Genomic DNA, 20785 nt, shown 5'->3' with positions numbered 1-20785 from the left:
GCCTCATGGACACAGCGACTATAATAACTGTCAAAGAAATTTCGCGAATATAATATTTTCAGTGGTTACTTATAAATAAAATAAACTGTTTTTTTTTTTGTACTAAACCTCACAAAGTGCTTTCAGAAACAGAATGAGAATTATTTCCAAATACGTTATGGTTGCAAGTAGCTTCTTAGTTTGAAAGACTGTTCTATTTATTGAATAAAAAATAAAAAATCTGACTTTTTATCCACAGTTCTGACCTTTTTCTCAGAATTGTGATACATAAACTCGCAATTCCAATTTTGAGGGGGAAAAAGACTGATATGTTCTCAGAATTGCGAATTATAAATAAATTGCGACATATAAATTATATATCACAATGCTGACTTTTTTCTCAGAATTGTGTGATATAAACTCAGGGCTACAAGAATAAAGTCAGATTTGCGAGATAAAATCTGAATTGTGAGTTAATATCTTGCAATTCTGACCTTATTTCTCAGAATTACGAGTTTATGTCTAGCAATTTTGATTTTATAACTCGCAATTGTGAGTTTGTCAGGCAGTTTTGAGAAAAAAAAATATAGACTCCGAACTGTGGAAAAAAATTCAGAATTGTGAGGAAAAAAAGTCACAATCACCATTTTTTACTCCTTTCTTATTTAATAAAGCTTCCAGTAAGCAGAAAAAATAATAAGATATATGAGAGATTCTGTGTGTGCTGCTTATTATGAAACACAAGGTCCAAATTAGGTCAAATTATGAATTAATATGAATTAAAATGATTCATTTTTTATATAGATTACCAAAGTGTTATTTGCATAGTCACTAAAATTGATTATGAATCACCCATGCTTACAGTAGCAAAATCTGTTTGATGGGAAACAAATTAATGTGATGACTAATGCTTCTTGAAATCAGTCAGGCTTGTAATATCCTATTGTTTCTCTAATTTGGACCTTAAATCTAATATTGGGGCATTGGCTAATTGTCCATTTCGTCACAACTTTTATCGCTGTGTAATAAGTGAATAGGGAATGTACCCTCCCATATATGAGTTGATAGGAAGAAGAGAATATCAATAGGGAGAGAGATTGCTAAAAGATAAAGTATTAGTGTTGCAAAATAAACACGTACACAGATTCAATCTTGCTCTTATGGATACAGGTAAACAGTTGAAAACAAACATAGGGAAGCTAAAGTCAGGTGCAAACCCCACCCACTCTTTGTTCAATAAAATGGGTGGAACAACTTAAACTGAAGCAAAACTCCAAAGTGGTTATTACATTCCATTGATATAAAAGCTCTGCCAGTTAAAAGCAGCTTGACCTGTTAGTCCACGAAACTGATTTACAAGAGATAAATGAAACTGTAGCCACAAAAAAAGAACTATGAAAAAGTATACAAATGTGTTTTAATCTATTGATTATTTCTCAAAAACATTTATTTTAATTTACTTATTTTAAAATATATCTTAAAATAATCAAACGGTTTTCTCTGCAGTTCTCTGTGGCTCCGAATTTAACCCAGTATGCTTGAAATGTGCACCACATGTATTAAGTAAATACTAAAAAATAAGGTTATTATAAAGATTTATTGATTTACAGTTAATATTTAGTTTTGCAAGAGAGAACGCACACTTCCTGTGCTTTGGAGGCTGGGTGTGTGTTGAAGTTTTAGGTTAAGGTGGGTGGTGCACATAACTCAGTCCTCAGTGATTCACTTCACAAGACAGTCAAACCTGAGCGTCTTTTAAGTTACAAAGAAACTTTTGTCTTTTTTAGATTTTTCTGAAGCCTGGAAGGACACATTTTGGTTGACTGGTTCCTGTTATTCTGAGTTCCTGTTATATAAGCACTGAGGTTGTCAACAGAGACACAGGTTTGTGTGAAAGAAGAGTATATCCATGGTTTGGTGTGTTGGTACAGATCATCATGTGAAGCACAGGAGGTTGTTTACAAAAGTATCCTCAAGGTATGTGGTATAAAATGAATTAATACTGTGAATAAATAGGCTTAAATACACATTTAGTGTTCATTTTATAATTGAAATTGAGGAGTGTGTGTGTGTGTGTGTGTGTGTGTGTGTGTGTTTTTTGTTGGTCTGTTGGTTTGGTAGCATTTCATGTTATTTACATTAATTTATTTTATATTATTTTTTGTTAAATACAGGGCTAGGTAGTAAATTTTTGATTCAGTTATACATTATAACTGAATTGTTATATAAATAAATTATTTACTAAAACATTACTTTCAGTTGTAAAATTATGTAACATGAGACTCGTTAAATCGCTGGTACCTTATCAAGTAAATCAAAATACCGTCATATTTAGATGATATTAATGATATTCAATGAATAGTAAAAAATTTAGACCTTTACTTAGCAAGGACAAATTAAACTGATCTAAAGTGACAGTAATGACATTTATTATGTTACAAAAAACTATTTCGTTTCAAATAAATGCTTATTTATGGTTCCTAAAAATGTGTCATGGTTTCCACAAAAATATTAAGCAGAACAACTGTTTTCTACATTAATAATAATTACAATAAATGTTACTTGAGCACCAAACCAGAATATTAGAATGATTTCTGAAGGACCATGTGACATTAAAAACTGGAGTGAAATTGTAAATAAATAAAATATATGAAAATATTAAACAGTTATTTGAAATTGTAATAATATTTACAGTATCACTATTTTTACTGTATTTTTAAGCAGAAGAGACTTTTAAAAACATATCCCGTCTTGCCAGCCCAAACTTTTGATGAACTTTCGGTAGTGTAAGTCAACAAAAAAACAAAAATGTGAAGACATTAATATATATAATTTCCTTTAAAAATGATATACATTCAAAATTGTGAATTAAAAAAATCTTTAGCATTATTGTACACTTTTTAGAGTAAGGTTTTGAAAAATACTATTACATTTACATTACATTTATGCATTTGTTTGCACCATACTTTACAGTTTAAGCTACAGGAGGGCTAATTTAGCTATTCAATAATATATTTTTTTTTCTTCTTGATACCTGATAGCATTCACTTATTTATTTTACGTAAGATCAGGTCAGATGTATTTGTTAAAAATGCACACCCACTATGAATTTTCTATTGAAATCTCTTGACAGTCAGGTTAAGAGTTAAGCAAATATTTGTGAACATTCTGTAGGTTCAGCCTTTTGCATTTATGAAATGTATTAAGATATTGAAGGAACTGAATGGAATATCAATTAATCTGAACCAGGAAGTGGATTTGTTGAAACTTCATGAACTTTTAAACTTCATGAACCCATTTAAACCCACTGTCACAGTATTGACCATAAAGAAGGTTTCCTTTATAAAGCTCTAAAAATCTTACTGACTGATGTTTTGGTGCATTTCCTGCAAATATGGAAAAAATAAAGGCTCTTAATTAAATATGTGCAGTTTCACATGGTTAGTGCAAATTGCCACAGACCAGAGCAATTTATTTCCTGTTTGCACAATGACATGATGACTGCATCAAAGCTCCAAAACAAAATGCTAGTAAAGTATGTTAACATAAATATATGATTTTTTTTTTGTATTTTATCTCAGTATTCCTATCAGTGTTTTTTATGCAAAATAAGGGTTTTTATGCAAAATAGTAACCCTATAATGTAATCAAACCATTTAAAATAGCTGGGCTGAGATGTAAATTCAGTATACACATTATCCTGACCATAAAACACACTTTTCCAAAAAGTTTTCATAAAATAATTGTTGATTATTTAAAAGGGTTACTAATGACACGTCATCTGGATGTCTAGCAAAAAAAAAAAAAATGGATTAAACAAGTTAATTGTAACTGTTCCAGTCTTTTGTTTGGGAGTCACGTCATGGCCATAGTATTGACTCAAAGTGTCAGTCAATTTGTGACAATCACTGTTTTGGAAATTTTATTACTTCATTTAGACACTTTTGAAGTTGTTTATTTGTGGCTGTTGCTAAGTGAATTTTCTTTCTGTATATTTCAGAGGGATGGCGACCAAACGATTGAATAGATGGCATTTCGAATGCAGGAGCGATCTGGATTATGTGTTCTTCCTGGTCCTGCTCCTGGTGTGCTACCTAGGTGAGTTCTGATGCTTTTGTAAGACACACCTGTGATCGTTATATAGTTCTACTTAATTTCAGAGATTGTCCTCCTGTTTGCTCACCTATTATGCCTATATTATGACTATACATTTGAGTTTAAAGAACAAAGGTAGATGATGAAATATAACGTCTATTTGCGCAATGTTGTAACATTATACAATGGCTTGTGTAACTTCTAGTGGTGATGCAGAGGTTATCAATATCCGGTATTCTGCATCTGGACATATTCAAAGACTGCTATCGAAAATAATAGCTTTAAAATAGCTTTGTTGCATTCATCTAATTTTGTATTATTATTTTTTTTTTTGCATTATACATTATCTAATCAATTACAAGACAAGCTGCATGTTTGTGTAAAACCTGATGAAGTATATTAAATATTTTTCATTCATTTTACATTGTGATGTTTTTTTACACTTTTTTTCGTTTAGCATTTTCAGTTTATTTCTAGGTTTTGAATCCCAGATTGAGTTTACTTCCAGATTTTGAACCCTAGTTTTCAGTTTACATCCAGATTTTGAATCCCATACACTGTGATGTTTTTTGCACATTTCTTTTCAATCTTAGCATTTTCAGTTTACTTCCAGATTTTGAATCCCAGATTAAGTTTACATCCAGATTTTGAACCCCAGTTTTCTGTTTACTTCCAGATTTTGAGTCACAGATTTTGTCCTCTTTTCTTTTTACCCCATTGTATATTAAGTTCATTGTATGTAGAGCATATATATGAGCTGCGGTTTGTTCAGTCTATGTGTATTTGTCTATGTGTCTCTCCTAGTGTAAAGAGGAACATATGTGACCCTGGACCACAAAACCAGTCATAAGTGTCAATTTTTTGAAATTGAGCTTTATACATCATCTGAAAGCTGAATAAATAAGCTTTCCATCGATGTATGGTTTGTTAGGATAGAACAATATTTGGCCGAGATACAACTATTTCACTATATGAAATCTGAGGGTGCAAAAAAATAAAAGTTTTGAGAATATTGCCTTTAAAGATTTCCAAATTAAGTTCTTTGCAATGCATATTGCTAATCAAAAATTAAGTTTTGATATATTTACAGTAGGAAATTTACAAAATATCTTCATGGAACATGATCTTTACATAATTTCCTAATGATTTTTGCCATAAAAAAAAAAAAAAAAAAAACTATAATTTTGACCCATACTATGTATTTTTGGCTATTACTACAAATATACCCCAGCGACTTAAGACTGGTTTTGTGGTCCAGGGTCACATATCATAAATGTTGTTTAGTATTCCTGTAATAGGAGTGTATCTGAGTCATGTAGAACATGAAACGTTGAAACACAATAGCTTAACTGAACCATCCCACGAATACAGCTCAGTCAACCTGCTGGACATGTTTTAGTCTGGCACAAAACACAAGCCAATTTCTATTTATGCATCAGCTAAATGCATGGACAAAAATGATTGAGATGGATAAAGTGTAGCCCCTCATTACAAAGCATGAAGTGAAAAAATAAATAAGTGATTTGATTGTTTGCCAGACAAAGTAATTCATAAATGACTGAAATTTCCAATACTTGTGAACATGTTGAAAAAAATGTTATTCATTTGATTGATTTAACATTTGATTAAAAATTAAATATTAAATATATAAAATTATGAAGAAGATATGGATAAAAATATATTGTCTAATTTCTGCATGTTGTAATGATACATTTGATGTGATTTAATAATTTCTGTATTTTTATCCCCCACAGAACCTGCAGTATCAACAATGATCACAACTACCGATACCACAGCACATTTATCTACAACCGAAAGTCCCAGTAGCTCATCAACAGTGGCATTAACATCAAGCTCTTCTACTGTTCTAAATACAGCAACAACGATAAAAACCACATCCACGTCCTCTGACATAAGCACAACGATCCCAGCAACAACACTAACGACAGAATCACACAGCACTGAGAGTCAGACAACGGAAACAACACCACTCACTGAACACACCACAATCTCCACATCCACTGAAAACACGACTTTTGCTCAGGCAACCACAAACTTCACAATGACTTCTCTAACAACCTTCAGAACCACTGAAAACGTGACTTTTTCTGAAACAACCACAAACTTTACAACACCACTGCCGACAACCATTAACCAAACTTTAACATCAACCGGTAAGACATACAGTGTAAAGATTTGTCTCTGTGTGTACCAAACCACAGTTTACACTTTCTATCAAGGTAATTATTACATTTTACCCCCTTTATCTAATATTCGTTCATTCTCGTCTAGTTACAGCGCCCAAACCTTGTGACTTTCGTCAAAGCTGTGATAATGGTAAGTATTGCAACTTCAGCGCACATAATGGCCCAATTTCTGTTAAATGTAAGGAAAACAATGCATAACTGACTCTTCTGGGTTTTATTAGCATATTACTGGATGAGCGTTAAGGTAACAAGAACACTCGAAAATAATTCAACACTGATAGAAGGATGGGTAAGTTCAGGAATGGCATTATATTTTTACATAATATTAAATACAACAATCTTTTACACCATAATGTTTTTAATAATGAGAGTTAACAGCTGAAGGCTATATAAAATAAATACAGTGTCTATGGAAAAGGACTTTAAAAAGCAATAATTTAACTCAATCATCTGAAATGTGTTTTTCAGCTTAAGGAGCTTTACACAAGCAACCTAGATGCATGTACAGCTTCTACAAAGGGAGTTAGGACCGTGGTGGAAGAGGTCGTTGACGGCAAAGTAGAAACAACTGTGCTTACCACAACTACCAGCATAAGGTACAGTACACTAGTGACCTTTTCTCATGAATAAATACATACAGATGTTCTCAGTTTAGGCCCTTTAGACATGTCAGTACTTTCAAACTGAATAATATTTTGTGTGTTATGTAATTTGTCTTCTTTCTTGAGTTTCAAATAAAACTATGTATTTTATTATCATGAATTAATGGCTGTTTATTCGTAAAGTTAATTCCTTCATTTATTAGGGGATGTTTAAAGAGCTTTCAGTTGCCGTTATTTTTCTGACCTCAATTTACACAAGTCTACTATCAGCAGGGCTTACTGTGCTTCGAAAATCTGTGTAATAAATTAACCTGCTCTTTTTTCTGTTTTGCAGTACGACAAAACCTAGCCTTTACGTAAGTGCAGACTCAGTTGTCACTGCATGCAGCACATTTCGGAATTTCATGAGATTTCATATGAGAAGCATACACAACATTTGCTTTTATTTTCCATTACTAGGACATGGAGGTCACATGTGATCCAAAAAATAGCACACAGTCAGTATTAAATGCTGCTCCCATCCATATTAAACATGTTTAAACAGTAAATAAAATCATTGTACTTCTATAAGCTTCTCTTACATCGTCCTGGTGTTTTCTGACAGGGATGCACAGTGCAATATTCTTCTGTGGCTGAGTGCACCTGCCAATGTTTGCTGCATTAGAGACGCTGTGATGATGAACTCAGATAGTGCCAATGTCAGTTTGGTGGGACAAATAGAAAGAGTGGGTTAGTAAAATTCTTCTAATTCTTGTCTTTTAATAATAATAAAATAAATTAATGAATAAATAATAATAATAATAATAATAATAATAGTATTAATGACACCAACAAATATGTAATATTTAATACATAATATTTAAAATGTTTTTTTGCTAAGAATGTAGTAACATTTTATTTTGTTTTTATATAGCATTAAAACATTGTTGATTTTGTTTTAAAATGTTGATGTGAACTGCTGTTTCCACCCGATACAGTGCTCTTTTTTTTAGTTTACAAATGGGAAAAGTGCTCAGATTTAAAAAGGTTTTTCAAAATTGTGCTATCTTCTACTAAAATACAAATAAATAGTACTGTTTAATATTATCTAATTTTTCTTAAAAGCTGTATTTGAGTGGAATGGATATGTTTTTGCACAGGTGTGTGTGCAGATGACATAAGACAGATCTCAGCTGGACAATATGACAAATGCAATCCGACAGTCACAGTTGATGTATGTAATGCAAAACCACAGAACATCTCATGGTAAGTTTAGGATGGTGTATCATGCTTACATTATTGCTATTTTTTATTGAATGTGGTGTTTTTTATTTCCTGTCTCATTTCTTGTCTTTATTTATTTTTGTAGTGGAAACAGTACAAATGTGATCTTTACGCTGGATTCTCAGAATAACTGCACTATAAGTTGTAAGACCTCTTTTATCCTCTTTAATAAAACATAAAATTTCATCACACAGAAATGTGACATACTTTGAAGACCTTTTTTGGCTCATACTACAAAAGATGAACAACTAGACATTTATAATCAAGGTGATGGTCATGATTATTAAGTTTTCTCTTGTTTTTTCTAAAGCAATGCCAGCGTGCTATTGTTCTTCACACTGCAATAGTTCAGGTAAGACAAATTTATCATGTATGTACATTGTCAATGCACAAAATAACTGCTTCAAATATAAAAGCACTTGAAGGGTAAATCATAAAGTCAAATGTTATATTTACACTTCTTTCTTTACTTTAGATTTCTACTATTATGGTTTTAACATTGACTTGAACACTGTAATGGACAACCCTGAAACCCAAGTAAGTAATATATATCTAGTATTGTAGTCAGATGTCTGAATGTTAGTTTATAATCAGTCTATGAGTATGACTTGTCATAGTTCTACTGATTCATATATTGCTGTTTTTTATTTGTCTATAGATTTCTAAATTTTTGAAATACTCAGAATGCACAAACACATCGTAAGTTAGACAATTCCTATTGTGTCTTTTTCCTTTCAAATAAAAATGTACATCTATTTTTTCAGAAAATTTCATCCAAAGCAATTTATGATGTATTCATTTTACCACTGTGTGTGTGTGTGTTTCCTGAAAATCAAACCCATGACTTTAGTGTGTCTAGAACACAAAAGAAACTATAAATGTATCTACTGAATATAACACTCCTCTTTCTCTTCTACATTTTAGATCTGTTTGTAACATTACACAAACTTTCATAAGTTACCATCTGGTAAGATGTCTTGATGTCAGTCATGAAAGTATAAGATGTTTTTCAGTCGTAAAATGGTTCAGATCTTCTAAATATTTGATTCCTGCAGGGCTCCAAAGTGATTTGTGAAAACACGAAAGGGTTCGAAGGGTACGTGAAAGGGAGTCTCATCGCAGCATAATGTTTTGGTAAACGTTGTTTTATTTGCTACAGTAGGTGGTTATTGCACTGTTCCTTCCTCTCCAGGTCACTCATTTGTAACGGTATAGTAAAACTAAACACAGCCCTGGACTTGTGTGATATTCGCACAGCTCTAGAGGTCATCTTTAAACCTAAAGACTCTGTGAACTTTAATGGTGTTGTGAGCAGAGTGGGTAAGTGTCTTCTGTAAACGTAATTATATATCTGATGTACTGTATGTCTGAATATATCTGCTGATATGGTTATGTCGATTTTCATATAGCTATCTGCTATAATTCCTCTTTGGATTCTTTACAACAAACTCTCATATGGGACGAGTCTCTGAGTACAAATTTCAGTTCTGAAGGCTTCTGCACGGAGCCAAACAGAGAAAACTTTAATGGATACTGGTTAGTAGAGCTTCCTCATTCCTGCTTATCTTTGGGTACAATGTGTCAAAGTTTATCCATTTCATTTGTGTTCATAAGATTTATATATATATATATATATATATACTACATGTGTACAGTAAAAATAAATATGAAAAAAAAATTTTAAAAAAGCTTTTTTTTTTAACAACGCTTTTTAATTATTGTTCATTGTACAGCTCAGGGGGTAGTAAAGTCATTCCCTTGAAAGGCAGCTGTAATTCATCTACAACCACATTACAAAACAGTACCACAACCCCTCCGTCTTTTACAAGTACCTCATTCTCGAACACAACCACCATCAATGCTACAGTCTCCACAACAGGGTCCAGTACTGTGAACGTAACAACCGCAGGTAATTAAACAAGGATTTGTGACGGCAGATTTAATCCCCAAACAATGAAAAACAATAACAACAAAAACAATAATAATAATAAAAAATTCAAAAAGCAGTAAAATTTAACCATCGTTTTTTTCATATTGTGACATTATTTTAATGACAATTAAGCAAATAAAAAATGCAGTACATTTGTTGTAAATAAGCTTTAATTAAAGCAAAAAAATGCTTAACTGAAAATAACATCTTACACTGTAAAAATAAAAAACACAATTTGTTGAGTCAGCTTAAAAGAATTTGTTACCCTGCTGCCTTAAAATTTTAAGTTCAGTCAACTAAATAAGTTTAATCAACTTAAAATGTTAAGTTGTGCTAAGTAACAACTTAGATATTTGTGTTTGCTAAACTTAACAGATGGGAAAGTAACCCAGCTGCCTTAAAATTTTAAGTTGATTCAACTCAAATATCTAAGTTGTCACTTAGTATAATTTAACATTTCAAGTTGTATAAACTTTTTTTAAATTGACTAAACTTAAAATTTGAAGGCAGCCAGGTTACAAATTATTTTAAGTTGACTCAACAAATTGTTTTTTACAATGTAGGTTTTTTTTTTATGTACAAAATATAATTTATTATTTCATTCCTGATTTGAGGAGACATGTTCTTGACAGGTGTAATGAGATTCACCTTGTTATTGTCATAAATGTAGTGTAGTCATCAATGCTGCTGAGAAAAGGAAAAGACAAAGGAGCGTTAAAAAACAAATTGATTGAGGATTGACCCTCGCCTGAATTTTTATCTCTTCCTCTTTGTATAGTGTCCACAACCACATCAGGGGCATTAGATGCTGATGGATTGTTGAAGTTGAGTACAAATGGCTCGTCTTTAAACGCTACTCAGGTGCAGCAGATTTTATCACAACTAGAGTCACTCCTCTCCGGGCCCAACGTCAGCCTGGCTCTGGCAAACACCTCCGTCAATATTGTCAACAACCTCCTTGATGTTCCCGCAGCTGTAATAACATCTTTCTCAAAGAGGTGAGACACTCTCATCCGTGGCCACGTTTATTACTATTCTGTGGCATTTGTGGTAAAAGAATTGAGTCAAGGCTACCTAAAAAGTATAATTAAGCTTTAAAAATGCATAATATTCAGTGAAAATTATTGTCTGATATAGAGTTGAGCTGGTTGTCTCTGTTACTAGGGCCATTGGGATTGTGGACACAGTGGGTCTTAAACTTGATGTATCAGGGACGAGTCAGTCAGTGCTTTCACAGTCACTGACTCTGGCAGTGAAGAAAGTCGATGGGACCAACTTTCAGGAGACGTCCTTTTCCTTAATCGAATCGTCTAGTGTGCAGGTAACATCTCCATCATTAATTCTTATTCATCTAAATCATAAATAATAATATTTTACATAACAATACATTTTAAATAAATGAAATAAAAATAAAATGAAATAAAATAAAATAAAATTAAACTAAGATTTTTGAGCATCTCAGAGTAGCCTTTGTCAGATTAGCTGCTTTCATTATAGGCACTTTTGACAAAGATCGATTTTATATGGCCATATACACTATATTACACAAATGAAGTGACAAATTAAATTAAATTACATTAAAAAACAAATTATCAAAAAATTAAATTAAATGTGTACATTTGTATACACTATTAATACACTACAAATTAAATTAAATTACATTTAATATATATATATATATTTATATCTATATATATCTATATATATATAAATATATCAATCAAAAAATTAAATTAAATTAAATGAATATTTTTTAGCATCTCAGAGCTGGTCCAGTACTGTTTTGATTAAATTAAATTAAATTAAATTAAATTAAATTAAATTAAATTAAATTAAATTAAATTAAATTAAATTAAATTAAATTAAATTATATTTTTGAGCATCTCAGTGTAGCCTTTGTCAGGTTAACTGCTTTCATTATAGGCACTTTTGACAAAGATCGATTTTATATGGCCGTATACACTATATTACACAAATGAAGTGACAAATTAAATTAAATTACGTAAAAAAAAAAATTATCAAAAAATTAAATTAAATTAATATTTTTTAGCATCTCAGAGCTGGCCCAGTACTGTTTTGATTAAATTAAATTAAATTAAATTAAATTAAATTAAATTAAATTAAATTAAATTAAATTAAATTAAATTAAATTAAATTAAATTATGTTTTTGAGCATCTCAGAGTAGCCTTTGTCAGGTTGACTGCTTTCATTATAGACACTTTTGACAAAGATCGAATTTATATGGCCGTATACACTATTAAAACACTACAAATTAAATTACATTTAAAATATATATATATATCAAAAAATTAAATTAAATTAATATTTTTTAGCATCTCAGAGCTGGCCCAGTACTGTTTTGATTAAATTAAATTAAATTAAATTATATTTTTGAGCATCTCAGTGTAGCTATTGTCAGGTTAACTGCTTTTTATACTAGGCACTTTTGACAAAGATCGATTTTATGTCACTTTATATCATGGCCGTATACACTACGTTACACAAATGAAGTGTCAAATTAAATTAAATTATATTAAATTTAATAAAAAAATAGTTATCTATAAATTAAATTAAATTAAATTAAATTAAATTAAGATTTTTGAGCATCTTAGATGAAATCAGGTTAACTGATTTCATTATAGGCACTTCTGACAATGATTGATTTTATATCACTTTACCGTATATCATGGCCGTATACACTACATTACACAAATGAAGTGACGATACTGTACATGTTGATGAGTACAGTGGGTCACAGTAGCTGATTTAGTTATGCTTTGGCATTACAGATTCGAAGTAACCCCAGCCTGAAGACTGAAGACAAAACGGTTCAGTCCACTCCTCTGGGTTCGGTCGTCCTCCCAGCGTCCCTCACACAGAACCTCACGGCAGAACAGCAGCGGCTCGCATCCAGAGTCCAGTTCAACTTCTTCCAGAAGAGCACCTTCTTCCAGGTCTGATACAACACAGTGTTTTTAATTCAAATTAGTTCGCTTTGTATTAAGACGACTGCTGCATATTTGAAATAGATGAATGGTGTAGTGTGAACTGATGTGATCTATGACATAGACTAGATATTATTATGTGACCCTGGAAAACCAGTCTTAAGTAGCATGGGTATATTTGTAGCAATAGCCAAAAATACATTGTATGGCAAAAAATGATTTTTCCTTTATGCCAAAAATCATTAGGATATTAAGTAAAGATCATGTTCCATGAAGATATTTTGTAAATATCCTACCGTAAATATATCAAAACTTAATTTCTCAATATTTAGATTTTTTTGCACCCTCAGATTGCAGATTATTTATTCAGCTTTCAGATGATTTAAAAAAATTGACCTTAATGACTGGTTTTGTGGTCTGGGGTCACATATAGCTAGCACATCTCAAAACAGTATATGCTTGTTTTGCTATAGTTACTGTGTTATAATTTGAACCCTTTCTGAACCCTTTTTCATATTTTTGTGTAGGACAAAGCGTTGGGTACGCGTAAATTAAACAGTGGGATTTTGGGTAGCACCGTGGCTAACCTGAGCATCTCTGGTCTACAGAAGGAAGTGTTGATAACCCTGCGAAACACAGAGCCCATTCCAGTAAATATAAATAACATTAATACCACAACAACGCAAAACAGATTTGTACTTCAATACAATGCTGCTTTCTGGTCTTACTCTCTTTTTCCTTCACAGGCTAACTATGTAGCTTCCTGTGTATTCTGGGATTTTGGATTAAATGGTATAAATTGTCTTTTAATGTTCCTTTCCTTACCAAATAGACTGTTTGTTTGTTTTTTGATGGTTGAGTTGTGCATTTTAACCATTAGTTATTGGTTCACAGATGGCTCAGGCGGCTGGAATCCTTCTGGGTGCCGTGTGCTTAATACTTCTGCTGAAGAAACTCAGTGCGCCTGCAGTCACCTTACCAGCTTCGGTATTCTGCTGGTGAGTTACATCACAAAGAATTTACATCATGGGACATATCCTTGTTTAATATTAAATTTGGCTTGTTATATTTGTATCATAATTGTGTTTTGGTGAATCTTGTCTGACAGGACATTTCCAAGACTCCCATTGATGAAACGAATGCTAAAATCCTGACATTTATTACATTCATCGGCTGTGGCATCTCAGCCATTTTCCTGTCCATCACACTGCTCACATATCTGGCCTTTGGGTAAGGATCCCTCTGACTGGTGGAAACTCACCATTTACCTGTTTTAATGTAATCGGTCTATCTATATAAGACTTTTTTTCTCATGATAGTAAACTGCGTAAAGACATCCCGTCTAAGATCCTTATTCAGCTGTGTTTGGCATTGCTGCTGCTAAACCTGGTGTTCCTATTGGACGCCTGGCTGGCTCTGTACCCGAATGCCGTGGGTCTTTGCATCTCCACTGCGTTTTTCCTGCATTATTTCCTCCTGGCGTCCTTTACCTGGATGGCACTGGAGGCCGTTCACATGTATATAGCCATTGTCAAGGTGTTCAACACCTACATCTCCCGCTTCATGCTCAAGATCGGACTTGCTGGATGGGGTACGTGAGTGATTTGTTCCTTGCATTTTACCTGCACGAGTTCATGTTTTGATGTTTGAAGGCTGCTTTGTTGAAATAGTTTAGTCTGTCTGACTGGCAGATGAGCTCATAATGCTTTGTTTTTTTTTAAAGGCATTCCTCTCGTCGTAGTCATAATTGTCATAGCTGTTAACAAAGATCACTATGGTCTTGTGACGTACGCAAGGTTTACAAGCGGAGCAACTGATGATTTGTGAGTAATAATCCCATTTTTTCCCAGCACTATATTGATATGTATTAATATATCATAAATATATTCTATATACACTACCAGTCAAAAGGTTTTGAACAGTAAGATGTTTAATGTTTTTTAAAGAAGTCTCCTCTGCTCATCAAGCCTGCATTTATTTGATCCAAAATACAGCAAAAGCTGTAATATTGTGAAATATTTTTACTATTTAAAATAGTTGCTTTCTATTTAAATATATTTTCAAATGTAATTTATTCCTGTGATTTCAAAGCTAAATTTTCAGCATCATTACTCCAGTCTTCAGTGTCACATGATCCTTCAGAAATCATTCTAATATGCTGATTTGCTGTTCAAGAAACATTTTAAATTATTATTATCAATATTTAAAACTTTGAACATTTTTTCAGGAATCTTTGATGAATAGAAAGATCCAAAGATCAGCATTTATCTGACATAAAAAGCTTTCGTAACATTATACACTCTACCATTTAAAGGTGCAATATGAGATCTTGGAAAATGCTAACTTTAGAAATGATAGAAATTAATCCTTTTATTTAGCAAGGATGCTTTAAATTGATCGAAGGTAGTGGTAAAGACATTTACAATGTTACACACGACTTCTATTTCAGATAAAAAGCTGTTCTTCTGAACTTTCTATTCATCAGAAAAACCTGAAAAAATTCTACTCAGCTGTTTTCAACATAATAATAATAATAATAATAAATTATAAAAGTTTTAAATAAATTATTAAAGCATATAGCATATTACAATGCTTTCAGAAGGATCATGTGACACTGAAGACTGGAGTAATGATGGTAAAAATTCAGCTTTGAAATCACAGAAATAAATTACATTTTGAAATATATTCAAAAGAAGAGTTATTTTAAATACTAAAAATATTTTTAGAATTGCAACGTTTTTGCTGTACGTTGGATCAAATAAATGCAGGCTTGGTGAGCAGAAGAGACTTCTTTGAAAAACATTAAAACTCTTACTGTCCAAAAACTTTTGACTGGTAGTGTACATTAAAGAAAATACAAACAATATTTTTCAGCATTCTAATGTCAAATTAAACCCTGCTGAATATGTTTCATTATTTCTTTAATGCTTTTATCATACAATTTATAATAAACTTTTTCTTCCTACAGTTGCTGGATAAAAAACGACATTGTCTTCTATGTTGCTGTGGTGGCGTACTTCTGTCTTGTCTTTCTGCTGAACTTCATCATGTTTATCGTGGTGATGATTCAGCTGTGTCGCATTAAGCAGCAGAACCCTCAAAACGTGCAGAATCGCAGTGGCTGGCAGGAGATGCGCAGTGTAGCTGGACTCACCGTGCTCCTGGGACTCACCTGGGGCTTCGCTTTCTTCGCCTGGGGTCCTGTTAACCTGGCCTTCATGTACCTGTTTGCTATATTTAACACTTTACAAGGTGGGTCCAAATTTGCACAGACTTAATCATTCTGGAAAAGCTAAATTTACCTTATTTTCTACAAAAAAGTGAAGGATCATGTGACACTGAAGACTGAGTAATGATGCTGAAAATGTAGCTTTGATCACAGGACTAAAACATATTCAAATAGAAAAAGTTATTTTAAATAGTAAAAATATTTCTGAATTTTACTGTTTTTACTGTACTTTGGATCAAATAAATGCAGGCTTGGTGAGCAGAAGAGACTTTAAAAACATTAAAAATCTTACTGTTCGAAAACTTTTGACTGGTAGTGTTAATATAAAGTAAAATAAATAAATAATCTCAATCCAGACTAGCGAATAGTAATTATTTTTAACCATGTTCTTTTGTCAGGATTGTTGTGTTCAGCTGCTACTTGCATTAGATTCACATTAGGCAAACTGCTGTGTCAGAGTTCCTTTGTGGAATCCATAACATTATCAGATGACACGTCCAGTTTATTTTTAGCGTTCTGATGGAATGTTGACACTGGAATGTATCTGTTCCCTTGCAGGATTCTTCATCTTTCTGTTCCATTGTGCTTTGAAAGAAAACGTCAGACGACAATGGAGGGCATACCTGTGCTGTGGCAGCCTGAGACTGGCTGAAAATTCAGGTAAGACACCTTTTAAAGCTCATACACATGTCTGACATGCTTTTATGTGGCTTATTGATCTAACTACCACCCTTCTATCTTTTACGCAACAGAATGGAGTCGCACAGCAACACAAAAAATAAACAAAACCTCCAAGAAAAATACGTCTTCATTCCTCTCGTCAAATTCGAGCAATTCCACCTCATCTTTTCTGAATCATGACAGCCTGGCATCTGAAACGCCCATCGATGTCAGTGAGTATTACCTGCTAGAGGGGCTGTGTTAATCATCTTTGTTACCTGCAATTCCTATTTGTAACAGCAGGTGATGCTAACTGATCTTAAAATACTAGCACATCCCTCTTCCTCTTTTATTCTTAGTTTTAGTCACACAGAATAAATTAGACAGAACAGAACCTGTTACTGAAGAAATAGATTAAAAAAATGCATGCCATCCAAGCTGTAGATGAGTTTCTTCATTAGAACAGATTTGGAGAAATTTAGCTTTACATCACTTGAATAATTTGAATAATCAGATTAGTTGTATTGTGAAAGAAGTGCGGAATTTGAACAGTCTTTCTGTGATTGCAGGCAACCCGATAGATGACAGGATAATAACTGCAGCAGAAGAGCCAAGTACAGGTTCTGACGTGGTATTGAACGAGATCAACAACCGGTACCGAGGTCAAAGGTCATATAAATAAACTGATTCAGCCGGTATGGGCGTATGTGTGTTAGGGCTGCATGATTCTTGCTAAAATGTGGATCACGATTTTTCTCCATGGGAATTGAGATTACGATTCTCTTACACGATTCTCATTTTTTTCAACCAAAATTTATTGCACTCAAGTACAAAAAAAAAAACTAAAAAAACAAATAAACAAACAAAAAAAAACGATGATTACTGGAGTAACAAAAAAACTTTCTTTTTTTAATTTAGACCCCTTAAAGTGAATAAAAGTAATTTAAAAGTTTTTGAACATACGAGAACATTCACAAGTAATAAATAAACCAATACTAAAATAACCAATAATAATAAATAAACCAATAATAAAATAAAGCAGAATCAAGAAACAGGTTACGGTTGTCTGATAATGATAATAATGATGATGATGATAATAATAATAATATCACTTTTTTGTCTCTTAGAAATACACATTTGATAGTAGCTCGAGGATGCAGAGGTAAAATTTTGTTCATTATCAATCAGTAACATCTGTAAAAACTGTAGCAACCTCAATTTTATATGGTTAAATTTATTATTATTATTTTAAATTAAACATACATTTTAAATCATGATAAATAGTTAAAACCACACATAATGGTGCCTCAATACCATGGTAAAAATATAACTACATGGTTTTATAAGTAGTCTATTTGTATGAAAAACGGTAGTCTAAAAACATTCACTATAAATGCACACTTACACCTCACATGAGAGACAGTGGAACTTGTGGGAGAGGAGAGACGTAATCGAGATTTATGATTGATTGGTGAATTAATAGTGTTTTGTTATTGTGTGAGTGTGACCAATAACGGGTAAATGGAGCATGATCTGAATGCAGGTGTTACAAACTACCTGGCTCACGGCAGCGTAACATAAATGGAAAGGCCATGCACAAAGTAAGTTAAATCAAAATAAACATTTATTAAAGTATTTAATAGTCAAGTTAAACATAAAAAAAGAAAACAAAGATAAAGTATCAAAAGAAAACAAAAACTGGTGTTGGAGAGAAGTCAAGCTCAGATGGGGCACACCACGCTGGAGGATCCTTTCGTTAGTTGATTCATCACAGTAACCCATTACACCTGTGGCTTGTCTCCACCCTGCAAAACGGACAAAGAAACAAAAACACACAAGACAATGCAAAAAAAACAAAAAAACAAATGAAAACAATAATTAAACTAATTAAACGAATACATAACACAACAACAGAACCCACGCCACCTAGAGGCGAACAGATCCTGATTAGGGAATAGGTGCTACCCCGGGTTGTAACACAGAGAAATACAGAGAATTTGGCCTCATTTAGAAATGAGATTGCATTTATGTATGAAGCGTGATTTTTTTGATTAATCGTGCAGCCCAAATGTGTGTGCATGTATTGTGTAGTATGGATTAATGAAACACTCTATTTCACTGGTATTTTAAATTTACATAAAGTATTGTGTGTTGTATATACAACAGAAATATTTTTTCAAATGAAGCACTTTAATTGATGCTATTTAATAACGAAGTCACAACGGCAATGCAAAACCTTTTAAACCAACGACAACAAAAAAAATGGTCTGATGGTTTAGGCTTTGTCATTTTTCTGTGACTAGTTACAATTGGATAATTGTGTATGAAATTAAATTATGTGCTTATACTGTTATGGTTGAATGGCTTGATTGTTTTATATATATATGGAACATTACAAGTCATGTATGTTGTCACATGTATTTTATTTTTGTATTTTCATAGCGTTTCAAAATAATAAAATGTACACTTCTAAGTATAACGAAAGAAATACAAGTTGTAGAGTTGTTGTTTTTTTCACAAACACTCTCATGCATTCAATTAGCAACATACTGTATTCCAAACAAATGATGGTGAAGAGTGTTATGAATATTTATGAATTATTAAGCAAGTTCTGAAGGGTTTTTAATAATTGTTGAATAAAGTATTTTTGCGCACAAAAAATATTCTTGTAGCTTTGTAACATTACGGTTGAACCACTGATGTCACATGGACTATTTTAACGATATCCTTACTACCTTTCTGGGCCTTGAACGTGTCGTTCAAGTTGTGTTGCTGACTATGCAGGGTCAGAAAGCTCTCGGATCTCATCAAAAATATCTTAATTTGTGTTCTGAAGATGAGGTCTTACAGGTTTGGAATAAAATTGATTTTTTTGTTAACTATAAGGTTGTATACTTTTTAGTGTTATGCTTTTACAGATTTCAGATCTACCCACAGCTATGTACTATACCATTCAAATACCATTTTTTAAAAAAAGAAATTGATAATTTATTCATCAAGGATCCAATAAACTGATCAGAAATGACGTTAAAGATGTAATGTTGCCAAATAATTCTATTTCAATTAAAAGCAGTTGTTTTTAATGTACAGTTTCCACAAAAATATTAAGCAGTACAGCTGTTTTCAACATTACTGACAAGAAATGTTTCTTGCGCATAAAATGTTTCTTACATTTTAAATACCTTACAACAGAAAACAGTATTTCACATTATTACACGGCTACTCGGAATGCTCGATTATGATACTTCCGAGGTATTCCCTGATTACAACCGGTAAAAACTAATAATAACACAGGCAGTCGGCGCTATTAGCTTGCTAAAAACATTTTTTTTCTTCGTGGACGCTTTGCGTTTGGTTGGCTAGTAAGATATTACAACTCGCATCAATATTCTGTATACAATTGTTTAATTATGTTATCCTGGTGTCTCTTGTTTCATACAAACACAGCTGCTGCCTTTTTGCGACGATGGACCTTTCTCACATTTCCGAGTCCTCATAGTTGGGTAAAATCCGATAGCAGTGAATGGGAGAGTACCACAAATATATTTTTTGCATTCTCATTTGCTCAAATAACAAAAGAAAAACTACACGATAGTGTTTTCACGACTTTCATTGAAAAGGAAAAAAAATGAGAGAGACTGATATCGGCAGTCAGAAGAGAGAACAATGTCAAATGTACCCTCCCTCCCACAGACACGGCATTAGAAACACCCTCACATAGCGTTAACTAGTTTTTTGGTAACTTGATGAAAAGGTGGTATAATACAAAATATAGTGTTATAAATGCACATACATATTTTTAAAAATCAAAATATAAAAAATGTAAAGGATTTATGATGATGACGACCATTAAAACGCGTCATCACAGGCTTGT

At 32.4% G+C, this 20785-nt stretch overlaps 1 protein-coding gene across 1 annotated transcript; it reads left to right on the top strand.

Annotated features, from left to right (window-relative positions):
- Positions 1-1698: 1698 nt before the first annotated feature.
- Positions 1699-19571, top strand: LOC127172560 (adhesion G-protein coupled receptor G2). Its single transcript, XM_051121879.1, has 32 exons — positions 1699-1956; positions 3980-4077; positions 5829-6248; positions 6367-6411; positions 6503-6570; positions 6750-6877; positions 7218-7239; positions 7343-7380; positions 7488-7612; positions 8023-8128; positions 8232-8290; positions 8457-8498; positions 8622-8683; positions 8805-8845; positions 9071-9113; positions 9202-9242; positions 9339-9466; positions 9556-9682; positions 9880-10055; positions 10855-11074; positions 11241-11397; positions 12867-13031; positions 13550-13672; positions 13769-13814; positions 13917-14020; positions 14131-14252; positions 14342-14613; positions 14746-14845; positions 15991-16274; positions 16810-16911; positions 17004-17144; positions 17481-19571. Exons 1-32 carry the CDS (start codon positions 1889-1891, stop codon positions 17591-17593), a joined length of 3786 nt encoding a protein of 1261 aa, XP_050977836.1. The 5' UTR covers positions 1699-1888; the 3' UTR covers positions 17594-19571.
- The last annotated feature ends 1214 nt before the right edge of the window (positions 19572-20785 follow it).

Source organism: Labeo rohita, chromosome 10 (genome assembly GCF_022985175.1).
Source record: "Labeo rohita strain BAU-BD-2019 chromosome 10, IGBB_LRoh.1.0, whole genome shotgun sequence".
Lineage (NCBI taxonomy): Eukaryota > Metazoa > Chordata > Actinopteri > Cypriniformes > Cyprinidae > Labeo > Labeo rohita.
This window is presented reverse-complemented; position numbering and strand designations above follow the sequence as displayed.

What these genes read in the sequence shown, in the direction of transcription:
- LOC127172560 (XM_051121879.1), top strand. Translation starts at nt 1,889, where the DNA reads ATGGTTTGGTGTGTTGGTACAGATCATCATGTGAAGCACAGGAGGTTG. An exon ending in TTTACAAAAGTATCCTCAAG is followed by an intron (nt 1,957 to 3,979) that starts GTATGTGGTATA and finishes TGTATATTTCAG; the next exon opens with AGGGATGGCGACCAAACGAT. An exon ending in GCTCCTGGTGTGCTACCTAG is followed by an intron (nt 4,078 to 5,828) that starts GTGAGTTCTGAT and finishes TATCCCCCACAG; the next exon opens with AACCTGCAGTATCAACAATG.